Source organism: Heteronotia binoei, chromosome 1 (genome assembly GCF_032191835.1).
Source record: "Heteronotia binoei isolate CCM8104 ecotype False Entrance Well chromosome 1, APGP_CSIRO_Hbin_v1, whole genome shotgun sequence".
Classification (NCBI taxonomy): Eukaryota; Metazoa; Chordata; class Lepidosauria; order Squamata; family Gekkonidae; genus Heteronotia; species Heteronotia binoei.
In genome coordinates, this window is record NC_083223.1 from 246,621,699 (window position 1) to 246,649,430 (window position 27,732).

At 43.5% G+C, this 27,732-nt stretch overlaps 3 protein-coding genes across 4 annotated transcripts in view; 2 read left to right on the plus strand and 1 right to left on the minus strand.

The window, feature by feature from the left end:
- The window catches only part of ADGRF3 (adhesion G protein-coupled receptor F3), a 28,740-nt gene extending 22,074 nt beyond the window's left edge, over positions 1 to 6,666 (plus strand). The window contains exons 12-15 of the mRNA XM_060249152.1: positions 1,347 to 1,388; positions 2,754 to 2,816; positions 3,793 to 3,853; positions 5,670 to 6,666. Coding sequence (XP_060105135.1) covers positions 1,347 to 1,388; positions 2,754 to 2,816; positions 3,793 to 3,804 — 117 coding nt within the window. The 3' untranslated portion in view covers positions 3,805 to 3,853; positions 5,670 to 6,666. The remainder of the gene's footprint in view (positions 1 to 1,346; positions 1,389 to 2,753; positions 2,817 to 3,792; positions 3,854 to 5,669) is intronic.
- On the minus strand, positions 6,127 to 27,077 carry HADHB (hydroxyacyl-CoA dehydrogenase trifunctional multienzyme complex subunit beta). Of its 2 annotated transcripts, none has more exons than XM_060250746.1 (16): positions 27,057 to 27,077; positions 23,234 to 23,308; positions 22,570 to 22,611; positions 20,769 to 20,865; positions 20,611 to 20,655; positions 19,758 to 19,857; positions 16,271 to 16,358; positions 15,444 to 15,631; positions 13,951 to 14,131; positions 11,765 to 11,886; positions 10,345 to 10,424; positions 10,199 to 10,246; positions 8,573 to 8,660; positions 7,403 to 7,477; positions 6,867 to 7,031; positions 6,127 to 6,663 (listed from the first exon to the last, which is right to left on the minus strand). In XM_060250746.1, exons 2-16 carry the CDS (start codon positions 23,298 to 23,300, stop codon positions 6,628 to 6,630), a joined length of 1,422 nt encoding a protein of 473 aa, XP_060106729.1. In that variant the 5' UTR covers positions 23,301 to 23,308; positions 27,057 to 27,077; the 3' UTR covers positions 6,127 to 6,627. The 2 variants fall into 2 exon arrangements, with proteins under 2 accessions (XP_060106729.1, XP_060106738.1); XM_060250755.1 differs by having other exon boundaries at positions 26,682 to 27,072.
- Positions 27,043 to 27,732, plus strand: part of HADHA (hydroxyacyl-CoA dehydrogenase trifunctional multienzyme complex subunit alpha) — a 39,165-nt gene continuing 38,475 nt past the window's right edge. Inside the window, exon 1 of the mRNA XM_060250722.1 lies at positions 27,043 to 27,215. Coding sequence (XP_060106705.1) covers positions 27,131 to 27,215 — 85 coding nt within the window. The 5' untranslated portion in view covers positions 27,043 to 27,130. The remainder of the gene's footprint in view (positions 27,216 to 27,732) is intronic.

The following is a 27,732-nucleotide window of genomic DNA, read 5'->3' on the forward strand; positions in this document are numbered from 1 at the left end:
CGTAGATGCTTGTTAAGGTTCCATGGGGACTGTACCTGTGGTAATGGTTGTTTGCTGATGTGTGGAAGAAAACCGAGAGAATCTTGTTAAAGCTCAGCTCATAAAGCTTGGCCCACTTCTGCTAGAATTTTTTGTTTGCTGTTTTGCTCCTTCCCCACCCCCAAGCACTGGTTCTTATCTTCATAACCTGGGATCCACATATCCGAAGTTACAAACAGATGTGGCAAAAGATTGCAGATCTCAGTCAATATGATAAAAATAAATTGTGTGCACCACCATGATGCTGGCCACTTGGGAAAAGGATAGAGGACTGAACAGTAATCCCCAGTCTGGTGCCCACTTGGAGATCAAATGTAAGAGGTCTTGAAAGAACAGAAACTAAGAGAGCTTTGGGTCATTGCTGACTGGCTGACAAGACTCACAAAACGCTGACTTCTTTCTTGTGTCCAGAGCTGGATTTATGCATAAACAAGCTTCATAGGGCTTATATTATGAAGGGCCTCTAAGTACAAATTACTGACCTCCATAGGGCTTTTTTTGTAGAAAAAGCCCAGCAGGAACTCATTTGCATATTAGGCCAAACCGGATGTCACCAGAAGTGACATATTGCATATTCTGCATATTGACACAGTAGTGTGATCAGCTGCATTTCATCTATGTGTATTCTCACACAGCTGAATGAGAGACGTCATCCCTCCCCCCCAACACAGCCGGAGAGAAAGAGCCACGTGTGGTTGAGTGGGCAGCAGCAGGCCCAGCTTCTCCCAGGAGGGGACGCTTATGGGTGTCTTCGCGTCTCTTGCTCTTTGCAAGCCTGCTGGAGGCAGCAGAGAGGACTGAGCGCGTGGTCTGGGAGTGCATGGCTACCTAGTGCCTTCCCTCTACCAGAGACCATTTTTTTGAGCCAGAGCCCTGGCCAAGCCAGCCACAGCTATGTTCCTGCTAAAAAAAGCAAAACCCTTGAGCTCCACAATGGCTTATTGTTCCTCAGATCTTGCAGACTGAGAGCCAGCACTTCCTGTATATTTGGTCTTCCTCTTTTCCTACTGCCTTCAACTTTTCCTAGCATTAATGTCTTTTCCAGTGAGTGCCGAAATTCAATAACCTGTTATAACTTAAGTGATACCTCCATGTTAAAGCGCTCAGTCACACAAGTATAAAACACACCTCACAGCTGCAATCACTCCTCACTCCTAACTTATACAATCCTCTTAAAGAAATAGACACATTTTTATCCTACACTTCTTAGAGGTTCTTGGCTTACAAAACCTTAAAAAAAAAAGGCTTAAGCAAATAACTGCCACACCAAGAGTAGTTTTGCTAACCAGAATTATTCTCCTATCCAGGGGTTATTCGTTCTGGTCTTTGTCTGCCTAATGGACAAGGAGGTAAGTGCGTCCCTGCCTCACCAGCATCCGTATGTTGTTTTTTTTTTTGTTTAAAGCAAGAAAGCCTCACAGCTGTGGGAAAGGGTTGCAAACTCCAGCTTGGGAAATGGAGATTATGGGGTATTGAGCAGGGATGTGATGCCATAGACTGGAGTCTGCATCCCCAAACTGTCATTTCCTGCTGGGGAACTGATCTCTGTAGTAATTCTAGGAGAACTTGAGGTTCCACCTGGAAGCTGGCAACTCTGAGAGAGCTATTCCACAAGGGTTTGATGCTGTTGGGAGGGTTCTTCCTGCTAGCCTAGCTTTTCCTTGATTGTTCTCTTTTGTTGGCTCTGAAGTTTAGGGAAAGATCCTAGTGAAGCCTGACTGACTCTCCTGTGAGTGGGAAAGTCCAGGTGTTTCTGGTCCCATCCATATCTGTCCCTGTGACATCCCTTCAGTTTCATTAGAACATGATAGCCATTCTGTGTTTCAGGTCTGCTGAATTCCCAGCTTTCATTTTAGTTAGTCTCTAGCTCCATTAAGTGTAGAGATTGAAAGGCATACCTCTGGGACAAAAAGAGCTAGATAGTTCCTTTGTTTTAAAAAATGAAAGCTGGGAATTTAGAGAACCTGATAATTGCCAGTTTAAAAAAAAAAAGATCTGGAAAGCCCTGCTGATCCTCACGCCAGTCTTTGGGCTGACTTGAGTGTCACTGCCAGGTAACTGGGGCAGGCTGCAAGAAAATTGCCACCTGGGAGCTGTTACAGCTGCACTATTACAGCAACATCAGGGAAATCACACAAGTCTGCTCCCATGGGGAAAACACCCCACACTGATGGCAGGAAACACATGCGTCTTTTCCGGCACCAGTACCATGGTCTACAAATGCAGAAGTGAGAGGCAATCAAGGCCTGAAGCAGTAGAATGGATAGCATCTCTCTAGAGCACAGGTGAGGAAGTGCATTTTCAAATGCTCCCTGCATGTGGAAAACTAAACCAGGAGGGAATGGATTAGAACCTCTTTCTCCATTTTGCTAGACCTTTACTCGATGAGCATTCAAACCTGTTGTCTCCTCAAGTTACCTGCTACCTTTTGTTTTAAAACTAATTTTTCAAGCAATATTTTTGGCTTTCAAAATAAAAGGCCAGTCCATTTTGCCCCTGGTTCTTTTAAGCTTGAGTGAATCAATGCATAATTTGAATGGACATAAGTAGCTCCTTTTGCACCAAAGTGCCCTAGAATGGAAGGCACAAGTAACTACTAAGGGGTACCTGTTTAGGTTGCAGTAACACTGCAAAAGAAAAATGCCCAAGGTCATGAAAACCTGTCAACTTTGTGTTCCTCTGCTGGCACCCAAGGTTGGTGTGTTTCCTTGCAGGTGTGGGAAGCTCTCCAGAAGCGCCGGTGCTGGTCACGCACACATAGGATAAATTTATTTCAGGTAAGCAAGGCCCAGTAAAGGAAGCCACAGCCCCCAGTTTGCAAGACCTGAGAATGGCTGTTAATGACAGGACATTTTGGAGGACATTAATTCATAAGGTTGCTAGAATTTGGAGTAATTGAGGGCAATTAGCACAACACACAAGCAAGGCCCATTCTGGCTGTTTCTTCTGGGCTTCCACACCATCACCCAAAAGATAATAAAGGGGCTAAGAATTGTAACCTTGGCTTAAGACTGACCGATTTCCCACTCGCCTTACGCCGCTCTCACGTTTCTCTTCTCAGTGGGGCTTCCTTCCAATTTCACACTATCTGCCCCGGGGCTGCAGCCAGCATCTGCATTTTTGCGTGACCAACAGAAATTGGTTTTTAGCAGTTTGTTTGCTGCGATGCTGGTTGCAGCCCCGGGGCAGATAGTGAAATCGGAAGGAAGCCCCGCTGAGAAGAGAAACGTGAGAGCGGCGTAAGGCCAGTGGGAAATTGGTCTCCATTATCCCTGACAGATGCCTGTTCCTTTTGGAAATCTTACAAATGCCCTCCTTTCAGCTGTGTCCATTGCTGTGCTGTAGAAAGGCTTCCCTTCTTGACCAATGTTTGTCTCTCACTTGCAGAGAGTGGGAGGTGGGCTTACATGGTGACGAACTTACCGGTTCCTGGGTGAAGCAGCTGGGTCTGCCTGCTCAGAAACCTACAGGGCTCTCACACAGAATTGTCTACAATGTTCATGGAGTCCTAGCTCACCTCTGCTCTTTCCCTGTTTTACTGGAAAGGAACGTGTCAAATAGCAGTAACCTCTCGCCAGGCACAAGGAATCATGTCATCAATGCTGAGGGCTGGCAGGAAGTTTAGTTATTCCTGTACTGTGTCTGAGGTGAGATAAAATGGGCCGTGGAGTACAGCAGGGCAAGACAGAATCTCAGAGCAAAAAGCCAGTCTAGTTCCATTGTTTCCCCTTTTATTTCAACTTGTGTTCACAGATCAAAGAGTGAAGCTATAAATTCCAGACTCAGTGGCTAAAGAGGTTGGAAAGCTGGTGAGGTAGGTATGCGTGTACATGCATGATTCCTGCTTAAAAAATATGCAAACCACCCCCTCCCCGCAGAGAGGATTGTGAGGTTCAGGAATAATATTTAAATAAGGAACCTCAGGAAAGGACCACTTGCAGGCAGCTAAGATCTAAAACTGCATAGCAATATCCTACAACAGTAATGAGGAAGAGGGCTAATTCTTTGCAGCTGCTCTGGGTAGGAGAATCGAGAAGAATGGTGAGCTTTAAAAGACAAGGTCAGAAGATGGCCTTAGCTACACCCCCTGCTCGAACAAGCACGAAACAGCAGCCTCTGCCTGTTGCCCACCCTGGTCCCCTAAACCCATTGTGCAGTTCCCCCACTTGCTTGCACGGTTCGTTTTAAAATCACTGCTTCAGCCCACCAGAACTAAATTTGCCATCTTCACTTTTAAACTGGTGCAGGGTTAAAACATTTGCTGTTCTACCCAAGTTACCAGGGTCACAAGGATCTTACTCTCATGTCCCCCTGCAGACCCTCATGATTAGTTGTATAGGCAATGAAGTTTCTAATGCAGGGAACAAGCTGGACTATATGATGCAAGGATGAGTTCTTGGCATTCTGTGTATTATGGAAGACTATCAGGCACATTTATACCCCATCTCAGTTTAGGGCTGCATACATGATTCTCCCTAGCCACGGCAACATGCCAAAAATGAGTCTGCTGGCATGTTTTCAAAGGAGTCAACTTCAGCCTTCCCTACTCTCTGTGCAGTTCGGACCTAGGCCATGGCTAAATGAGCACAAGGAAGACCAGATCTCAGCTCTAGAGGTGTTTCCCTCTAAACTGAGCAGTGAGTCATTAAAAAGGGGAGGGATGGTGGCTCAGTGGTAGAGCATCTGCTTGGGAAGCAGAAGGTCCCAGGTTCAATCCCTGGCATCTCCAACTAAAAAGGGTCCAGGCAAGTAGGCGTGAAAATCCTCAGCTTGAGACCCTGGAGAGCCGCTGCCAGTCTGAGTAGACAATACTGACTGTGATGCACCCGGGGTCTGATTCAGTAGAAGGCAGCTTCATAGGTTCAAATGGAAGCCAGTCATTAACATAGGAAGCTCCGCTCAGCAGTAATCTGGAGCCATGCAAGGTCTTGCACTGTCTATTGCCCATTTTATATATTCCGCTCAGGAACTGCTGCATTTAGTAGGGGGGAAAAAAATAGAGGGAGACATTTCTGGGTAAGCATGGCTAGTCACACACTCTCAGCCTACAGTATGAGGTTGTTATGAGGGTAAACCTTGTCTGCCTCATACCAGATACAGAAAGCAGAGCTCCTTAACAGAAACCATCAGCCCCTTGCTCCGTCTCAAAATTCCTTTTTTATTCCACCCATCAAGGCAGTGGCACTTCAAGAGCTTCCAAACTATCTCTTGCTTCCCAATAGGCAAAGTGAATAAGTGGATGGCCACAGGAAGAGAGCAGCTGTGAGTGGGGTGGGGATGACACAAATACAAAGAGGGGTAAGGGCTGCTGAGTGAATATACAAGGGAAGTAGTTGAGGGATGGAAAGATTCACACAACTGTCGCTTATGTACTAAAGACAGGCCCACAAGGGGCTTTGTTTTTATGTGTAAAAAACCCTCACATCTAAATTAAGGTTGCAGAGATTGCAGCTGGACAACTTTAGGCTGTGCTTCAGCCAAACTGATTGCATACCAATAATGGAAAGATCCATTTTAAAGCTTGGTAGGGTATATTAGCAAGCATTTTCTCCATACTGTCCCGTATCCATTTTGTTAACTGCGTATTGTAGCTGCTGAGCAGAAAGTCAAGAATGCTTTTTGTTTTTCAGCTGAACAGCAGCCCTGCAAAGAGGACCATGGACTGGCAGAGCCACTTACTTGTGAAGCCTTACTCTGGCCACTGGACTGACTCATTGTAAAAGAAGAGAGAATGTTGGAAACCAGAGAAACTATTCTACACAGCATGGGATAGTGATGCTACTCTTCCCTTATTCTGCATGTAAACACAAATATTGTTATGAATTGACACTCAGGGTACAAGAACTGACACACAAAGACTTGCTTAACCTATATAGAGAAGTGCCAACTGTCTTGGGAAACTCCTGGACTTCTGGAGAATCCACCCTCCAAAGCTGCCATTTCCTCTAGCAGAACTGATTGCTGTAGGATGGAGATTAAATTTGAAACCTTCTGCAGCCAAAGTAGATATTCTGCCACTGACCCATACAGCTGCTGCAATGAGCACAACTGTGAAAGCAGCAGACAAAAAGCAAGAACACCCACACCTTGACATTTCTCGTTTATTAAGGCTGATGTGTGATGACAGACATTGTATCCCAATGCAGTTCATAGCCCTCTTCCTGCTGACTCAACAATTTTGTGCTAGCCTTCCACTGTAATAGATAACCTAGTTAATAATTTCAGTTCAAATTACAGATCCTTTTTAAAAAGCCTAATCTTTCATACAAGTTGTGTTAAAACCAGAACCATTTATCACTAGGCAGTCTCTTTCAGCATTACTGCACTCCTGAACACTGTTCTCAGATAGAGAAACTCACCATTATTTGTTGGACAAACTGCAGACACCCCTTACTGACATAAATATATAGAACTTTTCAGGGACGTATGTGCCTACTCTTAATTAGCTTTCATAGGTAGTTAGAAAATATTTACAAAGGCCACCAGAAGTCCTTTTTTGCAAAGGATTAGACACACTTATGTTGCACAACTGCACTGGAGCGGCACCGTTGTTTCAGGAAAAGCCATTTGCAGCCATTCTTCGTGCCCTTACTGTGGGTAAAGTTCCACTATCATTGCATGACCCTGCAAGAGGAACAGCAACAACTAAATTAGAAGCATGCATGGAAGAACAGACTCACACCATATACAGGAAGGAGAAATAAAACATAACTAGGTGAAGGCAGCATTACCGAGGCAAGCCTGGTTTTTCTTGCCCCTGGAATGCTGAGGCCCCAAAGTGTACAGAACTTGCCAACCGCAAGACAGGCAAACCTTCCCATACTTACCTGTCCACCAGCAGCACATGCAGCAACCAGCGCATACTGTCCTCCCTCTTTCTTCAATCTGTGGGCAGCAGTGGTTACCAATCGGCAGCCGGTGGCACCAAAGGGGTGTCCCAGTGACAAAGACCCACCCCAGTTATTGAATTTTTCAAGAGGAGGGGCTCCAACCTGCAAGAAGCACCTTGAATAAATTATACAAGTCCACCTATAATGGGATACAGTAAGTTACAAAGTAATGGAAGACTAGGTATTGATAACACACACACACACAACATGAGGCAGTATTTTCAGGCCAGCCAGCGTAGCTGCATAAAGACCACTGCAGGAACGCGCCCTTGCAGAACAGTAGGCTGGCGGTGGCTGAGGGACCTGGTTATTCCAAGTAGTTAGTTCTAACAATATCCAGGATGAGGTGGCCTTTGCCCTGCCAGCAAACAAGCAACAGACACACAGAGAAACTGGAACATGAACTGAGAGCAAGCAGGGTTCATCTACGTATAAACACAGTTTTACAATAAAACTGCTAACTGGAACTTTACCTTAGACTTTCTGCCCATATAGTTCTGAGCAAACCAATCTGAATCCATAGCTTTCAAGTTAGCCAAAATTTGGCCCTAAGTGGGAAAGAAGAAAAAAAGAATAAAACTGTAGAAGAGAAGTTACCAAGTCAGATCCAAACACACTAAAAGGATCTCTTACGTCACTTTGAATGGGGACATCTGATAGATAAAAGTGCAGATGCCCAGGATTTAGATATTGCCACAACTATCAGAAACATACTGAGACTTCTTACTGTTGAAGCAGGGGTCCCAAAACTTTTTGAGCCTGCAAGCACATTTAGAATTTTGACACAGCATGGCAGATGCAGGAACAAAATGGCCGCATGGTAGACATAGGAAGAAAATAGCTCTCACAAAATGGCTGCCTCAAGAAGGGGACCCAGTGACAAAATGATTGCCACATCTTAACTTCAGCAACAGTGCAGATCCTTGTGCTGTGGTGGCAGCTGCTGCCAAAGTGACACTTTAAAAAGTCTGCACAGCTAATCAAATCTCCAATAAATCAGAACCCTTGCTGGGCAAAAGCCCTACCTGACCCCATGGCATCCATGGGCACCATACGCTGGGGACCCTGATCTGAAGTGTTTTACTCTTTAAGTCGCTCATTCTCATAAACCTTGTCAGCAGTCAGCTGTTCTTATTTTGCAAATGGAGAGCAAGGGCTGAGAGCTGCCTCTTGATTTGCCAAAGGATATTTGGTGGCTGCATTCAAACATTGTGGCAAGCCTGTCCCTCCAAAAAGGGCACCAACCCAGCTTGTTGTGTTCACGTGCTCCCTGCACATCCCCTCCATGGAGAAAAGGACATGAAACTAAACTGTGTTCATGCCTACCTTGGAGAGAGGATTTTTGCAACATCTGAATGCAGTCAGCAATTATGTGGCTGAACTGAGATTTGAACCCCGCCAACAATGCTACAAGTTGTACCATTTAGTTAGATATCCTTGAGAGACTCAAACAGTGAACAGTCAGTGAAGGATGCTGTCCACAGAACTCAATTTGCATGTTTATCTTTGGCTGCACAACTCCCAAGATTTCCTTGCACATGGTTTAGTCCCTTTCAGTTATTAGGGAAGGTGTGTGGCTTTTCTTCCTATGGAGAGTATTATCCCAAAAGCCCCTCCTAACACACCACTTTAGAAATACTTACTGCAAATGCTTCATGAAACTCAAACACATCAATATCTGCCATGGTCAGGCCAGCCTTCTCTAGCACCTTGGGAGTACCGTAGGTGGGGCTGATGGAGAAAGGAAAGAGTTGCACTCAGGGGCGTCTTGAGAAGAGTTGAAAATACCAATACAGAAGGCACCTGCAGCTGCCACTTCCTTTCAGTACTCAAGAACAAGCCCTTGAGAGGGGTTTGCCTATTGTTCAGAGCACAGAAGTAACAGAGAACTTGCTACCATCTGCGTTTGGTGTACTGAGATGTAACAGAGAGATGAGACAATAGTCCAAAGATGCTTTCCCACACCAAAAAGAAAAAAAAATTATATGGTTTCTACAAGTTGCTCAGACTTGAATTCATGATTATGCAAGACTCACTTCCAAAAACCCACGCACCCAAACTGGTATTTCTTGCCATTAGTTAATGGCTCATCACCAGTAATTTTAACTTGACTGACTTCAGCTTAACTATGGCTCCATCTTGTGGATAGATTATGTAGGACTGGGGGAGAAAAGGGCACATGCCAGATTCTCCTTTGGGAGACTACTTGTTTCACCTCATACACCTACTACTCAAATGGAGTACCTCCTGTCTAGCTCTTGGTAACTTTATCAACATATTAAGCTGCCTTATCCTAAAACCAGAACTATTTTTATGTGGCAAAAGAAGGGAATGGGGGTGTCTCTAAGGATTGCGTTTTGAGAGAAGGCATCCCATTGCATTTTTTTCTAACTTCACTGAGATCAGAAGGAAAATACAGATGTGCTGGACTCTAAGAATTTATCACAGATGTGTGTCTTATAAGCATTATTCTGGGCCCTTATAAAAATATTACTTGTGTTTTATGTCTCTTTTGAAAAAACTATAGATGAACCAGACTAAAGATGCAAGATGACACATGAATCTCCTGATAGTTTTGTTTTCACTTTAATGCGGCTCTACAGACATCCCAATCTGACTAGAGCAATGGGCTAATTATATCAGGGTTCACATACCTTTTACCTCAGCAGGAAGAACAGTAGGTTTAGGGGGTGGAAAAAAAGAGATTCTGACTGAGGAACAGCCCATGGGAGAAACAGTAAAGGATCCGTTCCTCCAGCTGAGGTAACCCTATCAACAGAATGTATGAACATATGAAGCTGCCTTCTACTGAATCAGACCCTGGGTCCATCGAAGTCAGTATTGTCTACTCAGACTGGCAGCGGCTCTCCAGGGTCTCAAGCTGAGGTTTTTTACGGCTACTTGCCTGGACCCTTTTTAGTTGGATGCCGGGGACTGAACCTGGGACCTTCTGCTTACCAAGCAGATGCTCTACCACTGAGCCACCGTCCCTCCCCTTTCCAATGCACATGTTGGAGATTGAACTGGAACCTGTACAGCAGATGAGTGAGTAACAGGACTCCCATCACCCTTTGACATACTTGGCAGCCAGGATTAGAGTGCTAGAAATCACATGTGTAGATACTGGAGGGTGGGGAGAGAATATCAGAGGGCTGGCTGGGGGTGGTTCTGCTCATGTTGCAGCTTGGGAGTCTTGCTGAGAAAGAATGGTTTTTTAATGGCACGACAAACACTGAGAAGCCTTTGAGGCCCAATGGTCTACAACTTACCCAAGCAGGAGCTGGTCTTTTGGGTCCTGGGATACATACACAAAATCCCTGGATGAGAGAAGCACAGCAAAGAGCTATCAAACAGTGGACAGGAGAGAGGACAAGCACAACACAGGCAGCAATGAAAGCAGAAGACTTCCACTCACCTGAGGTAGGCCTTTGGTTTGTATCCCATTGCCAAAGCTTTGTCTTCAGACATCAAGAGGACTGCTGAGGCTCCATCAGTCTGAAAAAGGAAGTCAATAAACAAGTTCGAGCAGGTGAAGCAACAGAACAGAGGATGGCTGCACTGAATACAAGTGGGGCTGCATGAGACCCCAGGGATGGGGGAAGGCAGAGGATATGCAGTGGGTGAGTTTACATGCCATACTTCTGCCAAAGGAGTCAGAAAGAATTGCATCTCACAACTGCAAAAAAACACTCTTTGCATGAGGAACACCAGCATGTTAAGGGAAAGCTTGTAAGCACGGCTCTTTTTGACATGCCAGGTTTCAACGTGTAGAAATGTTTCTTCATTGGGAATATCCCATCATGTGAGGCCCCACCCACAGTCTCAAATAGTACAGCGTAGGGCACAGGTTTACAGGGACAGAAAGTGGCTGATCCAAAATCACCCAGACTCAGTCATCTAGTCACTGCACCAGTATATTCAGAAGGCATACTCTCTCAGTGTACAGGGAGAATTACAGGTACCCACATGAGCGTGCACACACACAGAGAAAAGTTATCTGCCCTTCACCAGACCCTTCCTCCCTGCATGTTGTTGTCTTCCCTTATGTCATGTTTTAGACTGTAAGGTTCTCTGCAGTTGGGACCTAGTTTCCTTCATATGGTAAAGCTCCCATGTATTTCAATAGTATTGTCATCTCCATCTCCTTAGCAATCAATTGCAGCCATTATTTATCGGCATGTATAACCTATTCCAAAGGTGTGGTACAGGTGTGATTCTAATTCAGAAAGACCTGATCAAGTGGTTCCTAACCTTAAGGAAAACCCACCCAAGCCATTTCATTCATGGCCGAAAACCTGGCTGAAGAGTCACCCAGCTGTAGCCATTCACAAACATTCTAACTACTTGGAATCTATGGTGGCACTGGGAACAAAACACTGACATTCAGCTCCTGGGAGGGAAGAAGAAAAGGCCAGTTTGGGTGAGAAAAAGTAACACAGAAAGGCTAACAATTGGAAGCAAAATCTGCACTGCCAATAGGGCAAGAGAAATTGCTTTGAATGGAGGGTTGGGAGGAAAGAGAAAATATTTCTGGGAAGAATGCTGAAGAGCACTTGCTTGAAGGAAACAGGGACAGAAAAAGCAGGAAAGAGGACAGCAATAGGAATGTGGTGGGAAGGACAGTGCACACATTGCTGATAGAAAGAGTTGATGGGAAGGGCAGATAAATGTCTGTTGGCTGGATATGGTTAAGGAGCTATGGACCAAGAAATCCAGAGAACTGTAAGAAAACAGCTAAATTCCATATATGTTTTAAAGCTAACCAACTAAATATTTTATCACAGCTTTCAAGTGTACTATTGTCAAAAGGGCTTGAAATGCAGGTTTAACATTACCAAGAAAGAAGAGTTGGCGGCTGTGACAGTTCCATAAGGTTTGACAAAAGCAGCTTTCAATTTGCCCATCTGCTCCAGTGAAGAAGGACGGATTCCATTGTCCTTCACAACAGTATCCCTGCCTGCGAGAATTGATTGAGAGAGCCAGTTGAGAGAACAAGCTGCCTATTGTTGGTTTCATTTCAGTTTCTAGCCATTCTCATCCCCCATCCTCTTGGCCTTTTCTTTTTCTCCTACAAAACTTCTTTTTCTAGGACCCTGCATTCTCAGCAAACAATAGTTGTACAATTGTAAGTTTAGGGCTGTTGATGCTATGACAAACACCAACCTCTAGGATCAGAGTACATCAGAGGCCCTTTGAACCATGAACTAGGCAATCACTGCCAGTGGCTTCATCCCTATCAGTAAATCCCTTAACGTTTTATCACTGAAGCCACAACCGCTTTTGTTTACACAGGACAGAACCCTGCTTGAGGAAAATAAATCAGTTCTTTATCATATGGTAGCTGAGGGGGCTGGGGAGAAACTGGATGCTTCAGTCATGCTTGTAAAACTGGAAGTGACAAGACTAAAACTGTGTGGTCAATGGGAAAAGTGGCCTGGGGATATAATGTATTTGTTGGGATCCAACTGTAGTAATTTCAAAACTAACTAAGGCTATATCAAAATTCAAGATGGCTGCAATTTCACGCAAGCAGACTGGATTGACTCTGCTTTCCCTATACCATAACCATAGGCTATAGCCATCATATCGTCTACAGGACAGAACCTACCCCCTCCTACTGCAGACATCATGACCCTCCCCCCCCCCACTGCTGCCACGGGGGTTCAGAGGATGCCAAAGAACTGAGTGCAGCATAAGGATATGCAGTGTGTGGAGGTAACTGGCAAAAAACCCTGTTAAAAGTCCTCTTCCATTCATGAAAAACAAGTGTAGGATATAACACAATGTATCTCAGATGTTCAACTGTTTAAGAACAAACTCCAAATGGATCCAGATCCATTAGTTAGATACAGATAACAGGGCACAGGTGGGAGAGCTTCTATGTTCTTTCTCTGTGCAATTTGGGTATGATTGGATGAGTGAGATTTAATTGGTTAGCTGCCCTGAGTCTGCTTGTGGAAAGGGCAGGATAGAAAACTAAAGTAGTAGTAATAGTAATAATAATAATTTATTTTATTTATTATTTTATTCAATTTATATCCCACCATCCTCGCAAAAGCAGGCTCAGGGTAGGCTTACACATCCATCATCATTATTATTATTATTATTATTAACATTTGGATATTACTGTTGCCAGTACTGGAAAATAATGTAGGAAAAAGGGGGCTCCATGAGTTTAAGCAAAGCTATAATAGAAGAAACATCAGGGTGAAACTATAAACACTATTCTATCAAAACACTTATTGCAAGAAAATAATGGGGTGATGAGAATAACTCTGTGACCTCTATTTCTAAGTAGCCTCTGCTTCTTAACAGTCTATAATGAGAAATACAAGTGTGCATACAGGCACTTTAACATTCCAAAGCCTCTGCCTTTAAACAGACCGCAATAAAATACACAAGAGTGCACACAGGCACTTTAACGTAACCTTTTTCCAAACAGACTGCAACTGAATGAATCCAAACAGTCTGCAGTAGAATAAATCAGAGTGCACACAGGCACTTTTAGCGTGCACACAGGCACTTTCAAAAGGTTAAGAGTCTGCATGTGAATTATAATCCAAAATATTAGAAAACAGTCTGTAATGAGTTCTTTCGTCAAGAGTGCACACAGGCACTTTTTAATGGGTTCCACATGAAATCCTCACATCAAACAAATTATTCCACTTCATAGTCATGCACACTCAGTCAACTATTGTTTCAATGACGTGTTAGGATAACGAGAAAGTTGTTCACATAAAGAAAGTCCACGTTAGCCGGTGTCAAACATTTTGTTGCCTTTATCAAGACTGATGGCTTTTAAGTGGAACCCAAAAATCCTCACAAGGCTTTGTAAAGATGGAGTGGGTTCTGGAAAACAAAACAATGACCAACTTGGGGGCAAGGGAGGAGAGGGCTGGATCTTGCTGCTTTGTTTCACTAACAGTAAATGTTCTGATCCCTGCGACTGCCTTTTTTGGCATATGAAAATATGACAACACTCTATGAACCTTCCACATACTCCCTTGGGCAGCTGCCTTACCTGGCACTTTGAATGCCACTATATCAGTAAGAAGCCCATCATCTTGGGCTTTCTTGGCCAGGGTGTGAGACCGCAGGGCGTATTCATCTTGTTCGGCACGTGAGATGGCGAAGGCAGCTGCCAACCGGTCTGCTGAGTGTCCCATAGTCTCGCTGGTGGAGAACTCTGCTACAGCAGGCAGCTGCAGAAAGCCAGAAGGCATTCACTGAATATCAGCTCCCAGGAGCATGCACGGCCAGCACAGCAAACATTGTTCCACCTGCATGCATCCCCCAGAATTTCTCAAGGTCAGATTTCTGTACTTTCATTCAGACTCTACACTGAGGCTGTCCCCTTCTATTCCCCTTTAATCTTACTTCTGGTTCTCATCACAAGCTCATCTGCTCTCAGCTCCCTTGGCTTCTTTCTTCCTCCACCACCTTCTGCCATCCGTGCCTGAAGAGCCTCAGCCAGGTCTCTTCCTCTTCCACACCTACATCATCCTTTTGCAAAGTCTTTCCCAGAGTCAGCTCTACCCTCACTTGCTTTCGCTATACTAAGACAGGCATATACTCTTGCACCCTCACGGACAATTCCCACTGGCTACAGAGCATGTGATTCTGGTTAAATCTTAGTATACATTTTCTGTTCTGAATGTTGCATACCACTGCCTTAACTAACACTAGGTCACCATCCTCTCTGTAGCAAAGGGGAAGAGGGGGTGTCCAGATTGCACACAAACATTCAGTAGCCCAACCACAGCAGCCACAATTCTGAGAGCTCTCGAAGTGGTTACCATTCATGATATCTCCGAGATGGACAAACCTTTAGCCAGAGAGTCACATCTGGGTCTATGCCCACTTTTGAGGCCTCCAACTTGGATGTTGGCTCTTCCTGTTTCTAGCCAGAATGCTGGAAACAGGAAGAGCAAGCATTCAACTCCGAGCCCTGAAAAGTAAACAGAGACCCAGATGTGGCCTTCACACTCACTCTACTATTATTGATGATCCTTGAAGCACTTAACATTTCTTCAAGAACACAAATCCATTAGCCAATGCTGTCCAGTGGGCCAAAGTTGTTAAGAACCTGATGGACTGGATGAGATGGATGTAATTTGGCCACGTCTGATTTATTCTCAAGAGCCCCATGGTGCAGAGTGGTAAAGCTGCAGTACTGCAGTCCTAAGCTCTGCTCACGACCCGAGTTCGATCCCAGTGGAAGCTGAGTTCAGGTAAAGGGCTCCAGGTTGACTCAGTCCTCCATCCTTCTGAGATCAGTAAAATGAGTACCCAGCTTGCTGGGAGGAAAGTGTAGATGACTGGGGAAGGCAATGGCAAACCACCCCGTAAAAAAGTATGCAGTGAAAAAGTTGTGATGCGATGTCACCCCAGAGTCGAAAACGACTGGTGCTTGCACAGGGGACTACCTTTTGCCTTTGATTTATTCTCACTCTTTAGTTACAGAACAGGCAAGCAAATAGCAGACAAATGGGGGGAGGGGGGAAGGATTTTTACCTCAGGAGCAAAATAATTAGGACGGATTCTGGAGATCAAGGACAGCCTCTGAGCCACGGTTTTTGCCCTTGTGAGGCCAAGCATTGTCTTCCTCATCTTTCTGCTATGTCTGATGGGAACATCTGACATCAGTTCAACGCCACCAGCAACCACTACATCACACTGGCCAGAAGCGATGAGACCAACTCCTATGGAAGACAGCACCAGCATTATTTAGCAGAGAAATGCAACTTTTTTATTTAGGAAAGGAATGTCCTCTGGCAGATTTGTTCCCTAACATTCAGTGTCCTTCCATAGCATTCTCCCTCCCCAGAGTCCACCATTCTTTAAAGTAACCTAGTCTTGTATTTGCATATTCATAGGACTGCTTAATCACTTCTTAGTTCCAAGTCCAGCAGCACCTTAGAGGCCAATAAGATTCCCAGGGTATAAGCTTTCAAAGGTCAAAGCTCCATGACAAAGAAAGCTTTGACTCTATTGGCTTGATTCTTGCTCTTTGACTGTCAGTCAACACAACTACCCACCTGAAATGAGTTACAAAATACCTAAGGCAATGTATAACAGCACAACAATAAGTAACAGCGTGCACAAAGACAGGGAGTTGCATTTTTTTCTCAGAGCACAGCTGCTGCACCGACTGTGTTAATTTAAATCCCTACTCAAAAGCCCATCTTCATTATACAGCTTTCCTCCAAATTCACTTTGTTCACAGTTTCAGATGGCTTCTTTCTTACTCAGTTTGCATTGCTAAACTGCCATTCTCCTTTTGATCCTTTTTGTTATTTACAGTAAAAAGTTCATGTTACTGTCCTTTCTGGCTGACATACCTGTGGTCATCGCTTGGTTTGAAGAGATACAAGCCATAGTGACAGTGTGAGCTGGAGTCTTGTCTGAGAAGCCAGCTCCCAAGGCAGCCTGGAAAACAGAAAGCACTCAGACCATCATGCGCTTGCCAGATACAGCATCAAGAACAGTCTCATTTCTACAGTATTCTTCAAGATGTAAAGAGCTTTACAGCATCTGCCACTTGAACTCACAAAAATGGCATGATGTAGCCTGGGCTGAATGATGGAGGCTCTTACATTATGTTCATACTGAGAAGAACAAGATAGTCAAAGCACAACCATGTTCCGTTGTTACTGCTTTGCTAATACTACTGCACATGCAGGTTTGTGGTATTTGAATCAGTCTTTAAGTGCAAAACCTGTTACTGAATGCCAGAGTGGTCCAGCAAGTGGTCAAACAAAGCTGGACTTTAAAAATCCTTACAGCCTTCAGGCATCCTCATATCAGCAGGATTGTAGCAGCTCCCACAGTCGTTCATGCAGTCAAAGAACACTAAAAGACATGAACCTATATAGGTACATGTAAGATGTTATCAACTGAGGAGATACCACTGCTTGGGAAGTATGCCATGTACATGACTGCTAGCCACAACATTCAAGGTATCCCCATGGATGGAAGTTTTTAGATGTCTTCTGACTGGCATGGGAGCGGCCAGTAAAGTTGCCAGACGTATGCCAGTAACATAAATTCAGTCAGTGCACTGGCAGATCATGTGCAAAGGGCTCTAGCTATGAACCATGAAGGTTAATGGAGCCTCAGTGATCAGGCAGAACCATTGTGGTCTAGTAGCAATAAATATCAGACTAAAATTAGGAAGGGACATGGAGTCAAATTCCCACTTTGCTGTGAAGTTTGTTGGATGACCTTTGTGACCTTGGACTATACACTCTTCTCTCAGCCTCACTTACCTCAGCGTTTTTGTTACAACATAAATGGAAGAGAAAATATCGTACACCCCTTGGAGGAAGGGTAGGATAAACATGTACTATATGGTATGCTACTGAATACCAATTGTCAGAGGTGGAGAAACAGTGTGGAAGAGCCCTCATGCCCTTCTTGTGTGCTTCCTGGGGGCATCTGGTTGGCCTTTGGGGAAAACAAAATACTGAACTAAACAGACTTCGGTCTTATTCAACATGGTTGTCCTCAGTTAAGAGCCAGGGCTTTTTCAGCCCTAACCCCCACCTTGAGGAACTCTCTGCTGGAGCACGTTTGTACCCTGAAGGATTTGCTACCTTTCTGCAGGGCATGTAAGGCACTCTCACTCTTCCATAACACCTGGAAACCCCCAGAGGGCTCAGAAATCGTAACTTCTTGCCATCTTGTAAATAGGGGCTTTTTGCTGGACTGGTTTTAATGTAGGTTTATACTGTAAATTATTTATTGTATACACGTTGCCACCCTGATCCCTGTTAGCAGGGAAGGGCAGTTAATACATTTAATGAAATAAATAACTAAATGGTTCTCAGAAAATATACCATAGGTACCCATTATTGCTCTGGAAAAAGAATTACATTATTATCATTTATGTCTGTGGTGTTCATTGGTAGAACTTGTTTTACATACAGACTGTCCCAGGCTCAAACTTCAACATCTCAGCTAAGACACTGGAGAAGAGTTGCTAGGTAATACTGAGCTATGTAGGTCAAAGGTCTGAGAGTATAAAGCAGCTTCACATGACAGCAGCAAAATGTCTGAGTCACACATCTATTGCCACAGACCGACACACCTCAATTGACACACAGCCAGCTGGGTTAAAGGTTAGGACAGCACAGCAAGTTAAAATTAAGCTATCCTGTTCTTGGACAGATGGAACAAATCTGTTTAGCAGAACAGATTATAAAAACTCTTAACTGCAACAATATTTCTGAAAAATATCAGGTTTGCTACTGGAGGTTCACATTCTCAGAAAGACATTCAGTTACCTAATGCTCAGCTGGTAACATTTCCCCACCACCACCACCATAGTAAGCAACAGATAGTTTTCACATCATCATCTGTGGTGTCAGAGACATCAAAAAAACAAAAACCCAGAGCTGAATCTAGCAGGCTAGTTCATAGCATATGGACAGAGTATATTCCTTTAATCCAAAAGGAATAACATTGCTGACACATCTTCCGGGTATTACATTTTAACAGAAGCCATGCTCCACTCTTCATAGAACACTGAAGCCACCAGGAGATGACTTTCACAATGGCAGTCTGATCACTTGGGTGCCAGCTGCCAGACTAAGCTCCTCTGCCTGCTGCTCTCATTCTGTTAATGTTTTCTGGTCGGCAGGTCAACCTGGGTTCTGGGCCTCAGTATTCAGAGCCCAGGTGCCATGTTTAGCAGCCATGTTCCCAACCCAGCCAAGGTGGTTACAAGTGTGCAGCTGGCTTCCCTCTCCTGTTCTGCCCCTGCCATCTGCAACTGCCTGACATTGCAAGTTTCAGCTACAAAGCCTTGCATAACAGTGCTCTTCTGTTACGCAGACTTGCCTGTACTTGAAAAGCACCATGGCTTGCAACACAACACTGGTACAAAGACTCATTTGGTATAACATCCTGCAGGATCAAACCACAAGTAGACCAAAAAGGATATTCAATTAATATAGCAAATTAATATAGCAAATCTAGTTAAGGCTTCCACTTAAAGTGCACTACTTGAACAGATTTAAATGAAATTGTTTGTGATGTCTATAGTCCACTCCTGCCAAAAGTGAGTTCTGAAACAGCTTACAACAATACCCCAGATATAATCCACTACACATAAAGAGAAGGAAATCTAGATTGGAAATTAGCAGAAAAGGAGGGTGAGATAGTTGTACTTCCCATAGCCCTGTTAATAATGCTACAACATCACCACCAAAGCATGTATCTTCATCAACAGGGACCCTACAATTTTCAGCTTGCCTTTGTAGCCCATCTAAAATTTGTAGTTAATGGGATACGACTTACTCCAGGGGAGATGGGGAAGGTCCTGTCTCAAACCTCAAGCTGAAGCTGACCTAAAGAGACGCTTCACAGACTCTCCAAATTACTACACAAGATCAGAGGCAACCTGCCCCCTTCCCCTTATTATAAGTTTTGAAGAAGGGCACTGTGCTTCTGAGCCACTTCTAAGGCACAGTGCTTGAGCATCACCCTTCCTCCAGAGCTTGGGGACAGTGGCTCCTTTGGAAGTGCAAGGTGACTAAATAATTTCACTTTCTTTCCTTCCAGCAGCAGATATGGAAGAAAGTCTAGTCTGACATGTTGCCCAGACCAGACTTTCTTTCATATCGAATGGTGATGATAAAAAACTGAGTTGCTGGCATCTCTTAATACACAATGAGTGTCCTGATGAATCCAAAGAACACTCAAAGAAATCCACAGACTTTGCTTTTGAAACCAGACAGCACAGGGATTCAAGATAACATTCCTTCTGTTTCCCTCACATAGTATCTTAAGATAGCTGCCTAGTGTTTTTTCTTCCATTTAACTCACCTCTCTAGCAACATTGCTTGTTTTCACTTCCTGGATAACAGTGCCATAAACAATGTAGTCAACTGCTTCCTTTGGTACATTGGTCCGGTACAGCAAGCCCCTGTGGGAGGAGGTCAGAGGAAGAAATTATTTTCACACAATCAAAAGAAACCTCTAGCCGATCACAGCTGCTTGCTAGAAGCAATCTGTGCTTCGTCTCTACTCCCAGAGAATGTTTTATCCTAAATGCTGAACGGAGCCACTTCCAAGCCCCCCTCCCCTTCTGAGGAAGGGCATCAACAGCTGGGCTCACAAAATTCAGAACAGTTCTGATAACATCAAGACTGCAGGGACTTGCTAGTAAGAACAGACCATCACCATCCTTTGGACTCCCCCTGGCTTCTTCTACATCCCTCCTGTCAGGTCTTCTTCCCCAGTTATGCTTTTCCCCTTGCATACAACAAAAGAACCACTAGCCAACCTCTATTAAAAACTGAGTCTGCAGCAGAATGTGCCTGGCCAAAGATTACATTACATATTCAGGGCTACTTCATGTGTACTGGCTCTCACACTGTGAACCACACGCAAAGCATCCTTGCTCAACAGGCTTATGACTGGAATGGCAAAGAAAAGATAGAAACTGACAAACCCACAAAAGTTATCTCATTCCACAAGGGCAGGACAGGAAAAATGGGTCACGAAAGGTACCACTAAGGAAGGACGTGGAGGAGGAACCTGGAACAGAGAGGAAGGGTGTTCCAGGCCCAGAGGCAGGAATAGGAGGACAAACATTGGCTGCTTTAAATTGCTACACAATCATCTCTGAACAAAGTGATACTTTTCTGTATTCCCTTTAATACAATGCACTGCTTACTGTAATGACGCTCTGCTCAAGTCATGTGGCATCAGATCTGCATACCTTGGGATTAAAGAAGAGAAAAAAAAACAATGAATGCCTCAAGGATGTAGGATGTTTCAATGCCTTACTTATTTTATCTCATTCATGTGGTCAAGGAAGAGTTTAATACTTACGTGGTTCCTGACAGCAAAAATGGGATGCGAACCCCATCCACCAGTACAATATTCTTCACCCCAGTTTTGGCTAAAGTCTTTTTAGTCTTGGGCTGAACTGCAAAAAGAGAATGTCACCTAACTACTGGATACAGCTTACAAAGACCTACAAAACTTCTGCTTAAAATAATGTTTTCTTTAAAAAGCAAGTCTCCGCTCCAATCACAGCCATCATTTTGCCTCAGAAGCATCCTCTATTCTGAAATATCAGCAAAACTTAAAACACTGATAAGTATATATAGCTCTCTAAATGCTCAGAAGCACTACATAACAAAGCAACACTGTTGACTACTCTCCCAAGGGTTAAAAAGGTTAAAGGACTGGACTCTCAAGCACAAATAGGAAAAAGGTGGAACATTTTGTTTAAAATATGTGTATTTTTGATGTTAAAGAACTTGGATTTAAAACACAAGGTACCCCTCCTCTCAAGTAACTTGCTTTGAAAGCTTTCCCTGCTCTGTATCTTAGCCCTTTTTAGGTCCTGATGAAACATTTCTTTGTGGCCTCCTTTTGACTATATTTGCATTCATAATTTTTCAACTGTCTCAAATATATTAAAAAAGGGACCGCTCTTACTGCTATAAATCAGTGTTATATATTAACTATTATTAAACTCTTTCACATTGGCTACCCACTCACAAAATTCCCATAAGCTACTGCTGTCTCTCAGCACAAGTCTGGCCACCCTGCTGCACACCCTTCTTAATCTTAGTGAATATAGAAGAGATTGGATTTATACCCTGCCCTTCACTTGGAGTATCAGAGTAGTTCTCAGAGAACTGCTCGTGAGACAACAGTTCTCAGAGAACTGCAGCTCACCCAAGGTCACCCAGCAGCTTCACGTGGAGGAATTGGGAAATCAAACCCCATTCTCCAGGTTAGAGTCCTCCATTCTTAACCACTAAACCAAAATGGCTTTATAAATAACCAGTTATAAGTTAAAATGTGGAAATCAGAGAAGCCTTCCCCGGGTGGGGTGGGAGTTGTTGCTGCCTTAAAAGGAAAATGGATAACTGCTTTAGCCATAAACAACTTAAGGCTGCAATGCTAAACATGATTAAGTGAAAACATTCAATTAGATTTATTTCCATCACAGATTTATACTTATTAAAAACAGTTCGAGAAACACAAACAGGAAATAAAGATCACAGCAAGGGGCTGAAATCTGGAAAACAGGGAACAGAGATGTACACGTATGTATGTGTCTTTAAAAACAGGTTGTGTTTCTCGTATGTTAGCTCTGTAACCACAGACTGAACCCTGTGCATCTGTTTTTCAGCCAATGCTTGTGCTCTCCCAACACGAGAACCTTCTTGCATCAGAGAAATGTTCTGCCATTATCAGAACAGATCCCTAGGATGCAGTCCAGTAGTTTGTGTTTACAGCTTTAACACATAAGAACACAAGAGAAGCCATGTTGGATCAGGCCAATGGCCCATCCAGTCCAACACTCTGTGTCACATAGTGGCCAAATATATATATATATATATATATGACTGATGGACCTCTGCTCCATATTTTTATCTAACCCCCTCTTAGAGCTGGCTATGCCTGTAGCCGCCACCACCTCCTGTGGCAGTGAATTCCACATGTTAATCACCCTTTGGGTGAAGAAGTACTTCCTTCTATCCATTTTAACTGTTTTAACACAGTAGCCCTCTATTAATAAAAAAAGTTATTGCATATTCTAACTTATGAAATGGCACAAACATGCAAGTAAAGCCCTCAGTTAGCTATATTTAACTGTATGTTGTTGCTTTACCTGCTGTACTTAACCGGTGTGAACAGCTGAATGACCTCACAGCTGAAATGAAAAAATAACAAAATACTCAAGTTTAAAGCAACAATATTTTTGCAGCCAAAGATTCCAACATCTAGAGACACCAAAAGCAGAAACTAATAAAGTATCCATATAAATATTTCAACTGATATAAAAGATTACATTTTGAAATATGAAGTGGGTTCTAAATCAAAGTGAGCTTGAACAGTTCTGAGGCTATCATACTTTGGTTGCATTACAAGAAAACACGACTCACCAAAGAAAACAAAAATTGCAGGAAAAGAGGAAGACCCAACATGAGATGGATGGACTCAATGAAGGAAGCCACAGCCCTCAGTTTGCAAGACTTCAGCAAGGCTGTTAACAACAGGGCTTTTGGAGATCATTAACAGGGTTGCCATAAGGTGGAAATGATGGACAGCATTTGACAGACACACACACAGACCTATTGCATGTAATCAAGTTTCCTGGGCTATGTGCCACCACGTGAGAAAATAAAATTACTGTATATGAACAGAAACTCAAATAGTGGCAGAGAGTCTGATGTTCTTTTTAAAAAACAGAGTAGTCAGATGTTCCTAAAAAAAAGAGTAGTTTCACGCTAGACTCTTTCTGCACTGCACCAGTGCAGAGGAGGAGCACTTACACAATCGGGCAGTCCACATTGTGGCAGCTGGAAGGGTTCTGACAGTACAGGTCAATATGGATGTCATTTTAAAACCTGGAAAGGAAGGACAAAGTAGTAATTAACTCTGCTGGAGTGTCAGCAGCATTCATAGTGGGCATCCAGCCCAGTTCATGTGCCCATCCAAGAAAGTCAAGCTCACGACTAGAATGACTTCAAGATCACTGCCAAGTCTTTAAAAAGCTCCTCCAAGGCAGAAACCGCAACCTCATCTTAGGCCGTGGTGGTGCTACTATCTTCCTTGAGCATGAAAGATGCAGTCTCACTTATTAAGTTTCATGCTAGAATCTTTCTGCATATTGCTGAATATTTTCCTACAATTTGTTGAAACTTGTTTTTTGCTTCTATTTTGTTTGCTGGGTTAATATAATAAGGTGTCTTGCAAAACCTAAAATGACTACAATCAAGCTTAGTTTTTCTCTGATTAAAAATTTCTTTTTAAAAAGAATATGTTTCAGTGAACTATTCACAGCCCATACTTAAATCCATCATCTACAACTTCACATTTTATTTTTACTTTGAACAGAATTCCTAAGACTTTGGATTTATAAGAATGTACAAAGCTCTCTGTCTATAAAGCATGGTTTCACACAGCCTACTTTGTTCAGCAATTAGCTCAAAGCTGTTCTTTCCTCTCCTCCAGGCTAGGAAATCAGACCTTTTCCTAAAGATCCACTATGGGAACAACATTTCAGGGGGTATTCTAAGCTGCAGTGGGAGAGGGAAGGGAAAAAAAGTTAACTCTCCAGAGGGAAATCCTTCCCTGCACAGAGAAATGCTAGTGGATCTAAGGTAATGTTGCCTAAAATTCTTGTAGATTTCTAACAACCCACCCCCAGTCTACATATCCTTCATAATTTGAGACCTGTGTTACAACAAGCTAGTTAGCTTTTAACGTGCTACAAGACTGTGTGGGTTTCATATGACATACAAAGGTAGCTCGCATTTCACAACTATACAGTAATAACTCATGGGCCTGTTTTCATAAGAGCTGCTCTTTCCCTGGACTGTACCCTATAATATGTATTCTGATTTGTTTTGCAGAGAAAGAGCCTCCTCCAGTCAACACTATACCAGCTTTTCCTTCCAGTCTAAAATCCTGGAAGGATGTCATTCTCCCAAGCCAGACCTCAAACCTCATAATACTTAATGAAGGCTTACTCTTAGACCTTAAGATTTTTAAAGAAAGGTCTATAGACTATTGTGACGATAAACAGCCTCCCCTCTTCCAAAACCTACAGCAACATGCAACGCTAGTGTCTCCCATAAGGAGAAAGAAGAAACAAACATACCCATAGATATTAATCGTATTACAAATACATGTTAATTTTATAGCATGTAAAGCTGGGGTAGCAAAGACAACTAAATTAGTCCTGGGCCTATCTTTCACATCTGCCAGGATGGCATCAGTAGTATAGGCAACAGCTTCTAATCATTAGCAATCAAACTCGGGTTCTTCTGAGGAAATTCACCTGTGCTTTGCCCATTTTGTACTTGTCATAAAGCAATTCCAAGAGTGAAGCCATCATCAGGGAGGACCTGCCTACCTAAAGGACCGCCTCTCCCCATATGTACCCCAGAGAGCACTGAGGTCTAGTTCCCAGAATTTACTAACAATCCCTGGGCCAAGAGAAGTTAGGTTGAAGGCTACTAGGGAGCAGGCCTTCTCTGTGATAGCCCCTCGTTGGTGGAACGACCTTCCAGAGATGGTGCGAGCCCTGCGGGACCTGAACCAATTCCGCAGGGCTTGCAAAACATTTCTTTTTCAGTTGGCATTCGAGATAGAACCTGATTAACTAACGAGCAGACACCTAGCCATCTTGTGTACACCATGATTACAACAATTTAGCACCTATTTTATATGTTTTATCTATTTTAAATAACTTATTTGTAACTGATATTTAAACTGTTATGTTGTTTTATGTGAATCATGGGACTCCCATGTCTGTTATGCTGTTTTATGTAAATCATGGGACTCCCATGTCTGTTAGCTGCCCTGAGCCCGCCTGGCGGGGAGGGCGGGATATAAAAATAAAATATTATTATTATTATTATTATTATTAGGGATGGACATTTTGAGGCCCAACTACTAGAAACCATCAAAAGGAAGGAGTGAGCATAGAGGATTGCCCCCTCTTACCCCAACTCCCAATTATTGTACTTGGTTCTACTAAATGACTGAACTTCTGTGTTGTCAGGCTGCTACAGATAATATACTCGTTCACAAAGCTTCTTTCACTAAGTAGAAAATAACCAAAACATAAGAACATAAGAGAAGCCATGTTGGATCAGGCCAATGGCCCATCCAGTCCAACACTCTGTGTCACACAGTGGCAAAAATTTTTATATATACACACACACTGTGGCTAATAGCCACTGATGGACCTGTGCTCCATATTTTTATCTAAACCCCTCTTGAAGGTGGCTATACTTGTGGCCGCCACCACCTCCTGTGGCAGTGAATTCCACATGTTAATCACCCTTTGGGTGAAGAAGTACTTCCTTTTATCTGTTTTAACCTGTCTGCTCAGCAATTTTATCAAATGCCCACGAGTTCTTGTATTGTGAGAAAGGGAGAAAAGTACTTCTTTCTCTACTTTCTCCATCCCATGCATTATCTTGTAAACCTCTATCATGTCACCCCGCAGTCGACGTTTCTCCAAGCTAAAGAGTCCCAAGCGTTTCAACCTTTCTTCATAGGGAAAGTGTTCCAGCCCTTTAATCATTCTAGTTGCCCTTTTCTGGACTTTCTCCAATGCAAAACTGCACACGTCAGTGACTAGTCTTAAAAAACCTCATGGATTTAAATTATAAACAACTTTGGGAGCCGATCATGACTAAAAATTAAGTGCAAGTACTTTACACCAATCCATCAATCAATAAAAGAGAGGACAGGAAGCAGAAACCTCATGTTTGAATCTCAGCACTTACAAAAACTCTTTACTGGGCCTTAGGCAAGCCTCTTAGTTTCAGCCCTCCAACAGCACTATGGGAACAATAACACTTGCTTCCCCTACAAGGCTAGAAGCTCCTACGAGGCAAAAACCCGTCTGGTTTTTTGTTTTAACGTAGAGAGCCATTGAAAGTATTGTAATTAATTACAGAGTAAGCATGATTAATTACAATTCCTGCATCGATTCTCAGCTTTTTTTTTAAAAAAGGAACCTAAACAGGTTCTTGTTTGTTAACTAATATCAGTCATTACTTAGTAATAATTAAGCCAAGGGGTACTTTTCTGACCTGTTCCTCTGTCTTCTAACAACATACCACTAAAAGGAACTAAACTCCGCCCACAACTCCTTACTAACCCCTGCCCCAGCTCTTCAGATCAACCATTCTCCTCTGCCTCATAACCTGTGGCGAAATTTGAACTCACAACCTTCGGGTAGAAGAGAACGGAAAAACCCACCTGAGTCTTTCGTCGGCCGCCTTTACTTTCTCCGCAGCTGCTCCTGAAGCAATGAGAGGATCCCCTCGCCAGTCTGACACACTAGAACCCCGCCCTTTTCTGCCCTCAAAAGCGCCGTTTCCAGTGAGGCCCCCTTACTAGTCCCCTCTGCAGTTCTACATGGTTGCCCTAACCTCTGCCTAACCATTGCTCTTCTTCCTCCGACGTACCTCCAGTGTCTCCACATAAAAATCTGATTATACCAGAGAGAAGGAAATGTTTAAAAGACTGGCCGCTAAGTAAAAGAGCGGCGTACCGACATTTGTAAGCAGGCACTGCTGAAGACAGACCTCTCATGAGACTGCTGCGCCCACGAAAGTAGAAGGCCCCGCCCACCTTGCCTGCCGTGCCCTCCTCGCCAGGGGTGCCTCCGTTTCTTTCAGTCCGCTCGACCTCCCCTCTGGGCTAAGATGGCGGCAGCTGTCAGAGCTATTGGCAGCTTGACGCGCTTCACGGCCGCTGCCAAGTATTGCCCGTCTCGGCACCGCTTCCCAGGTGAGGTGAAGGTGGGGCGTGTGAGAGAGAAGGGGTTTGGCAGGTAGCCCCGCTTCCTCTGAGAGTCTCACCTGTCTCCCGCTTGTGTCTCTATTCTGCTCCAAGCCACTTTCCCCCGTTTTTCTCGGGTGTCTTTTTCTCCTAGATCCAGAGGAGTTAATCGTGTTAGTCTGTTGCTGCAAAAGAGTAAAGAGTCCAGTAGCACCTTTAAGACTAATAAATGTTATTGTGGCATAAGCTTTCGAGAAACACAGCTCTCTTAGTTCTCCTAACCTCCCATGTTCCTGGCTTTCCCAGAACCGTTTGTATTTTTTGAATGGGGTCTTCTCTAATTCATACAAAATAAAGCAGAAATACAGTAGGCACCTTAAAGACATTCATAAACCTCCCCTCTAGCATAAACTTTGTTAATTTAGAGTTTATTGCATCAGATGTATGAAATGAATTCTGAGTCATAAAAGCTTATGCTGGAATACATTTTGATAGCCTTTAAGGTGCCCATTGGATTCTTTCTTTA

Coding starts and splice junctions, on each gene's coding strand:
- HADHB (XM_060250746.1), bottom strand. CDS start 23,300: ATGACATCCATATTGACCTGTACTGTCAGAACCCTTCCAGCTGCCACA. Junction 15,632..16,270: donor AAACCAAGCGATGACCACAG/GTATGTCAGCCA, acceptor TGTCTTCCATAG/GAGTTGGTCTCATCGCTTCT. Junction 7,032..7,402: donor ATATGGGCAGAAAGTCTAAG/GTAAAGTTCCAG, acceptor TGCTTCTTGCAG/GTTGGAGCCCCTCCTCTTGA.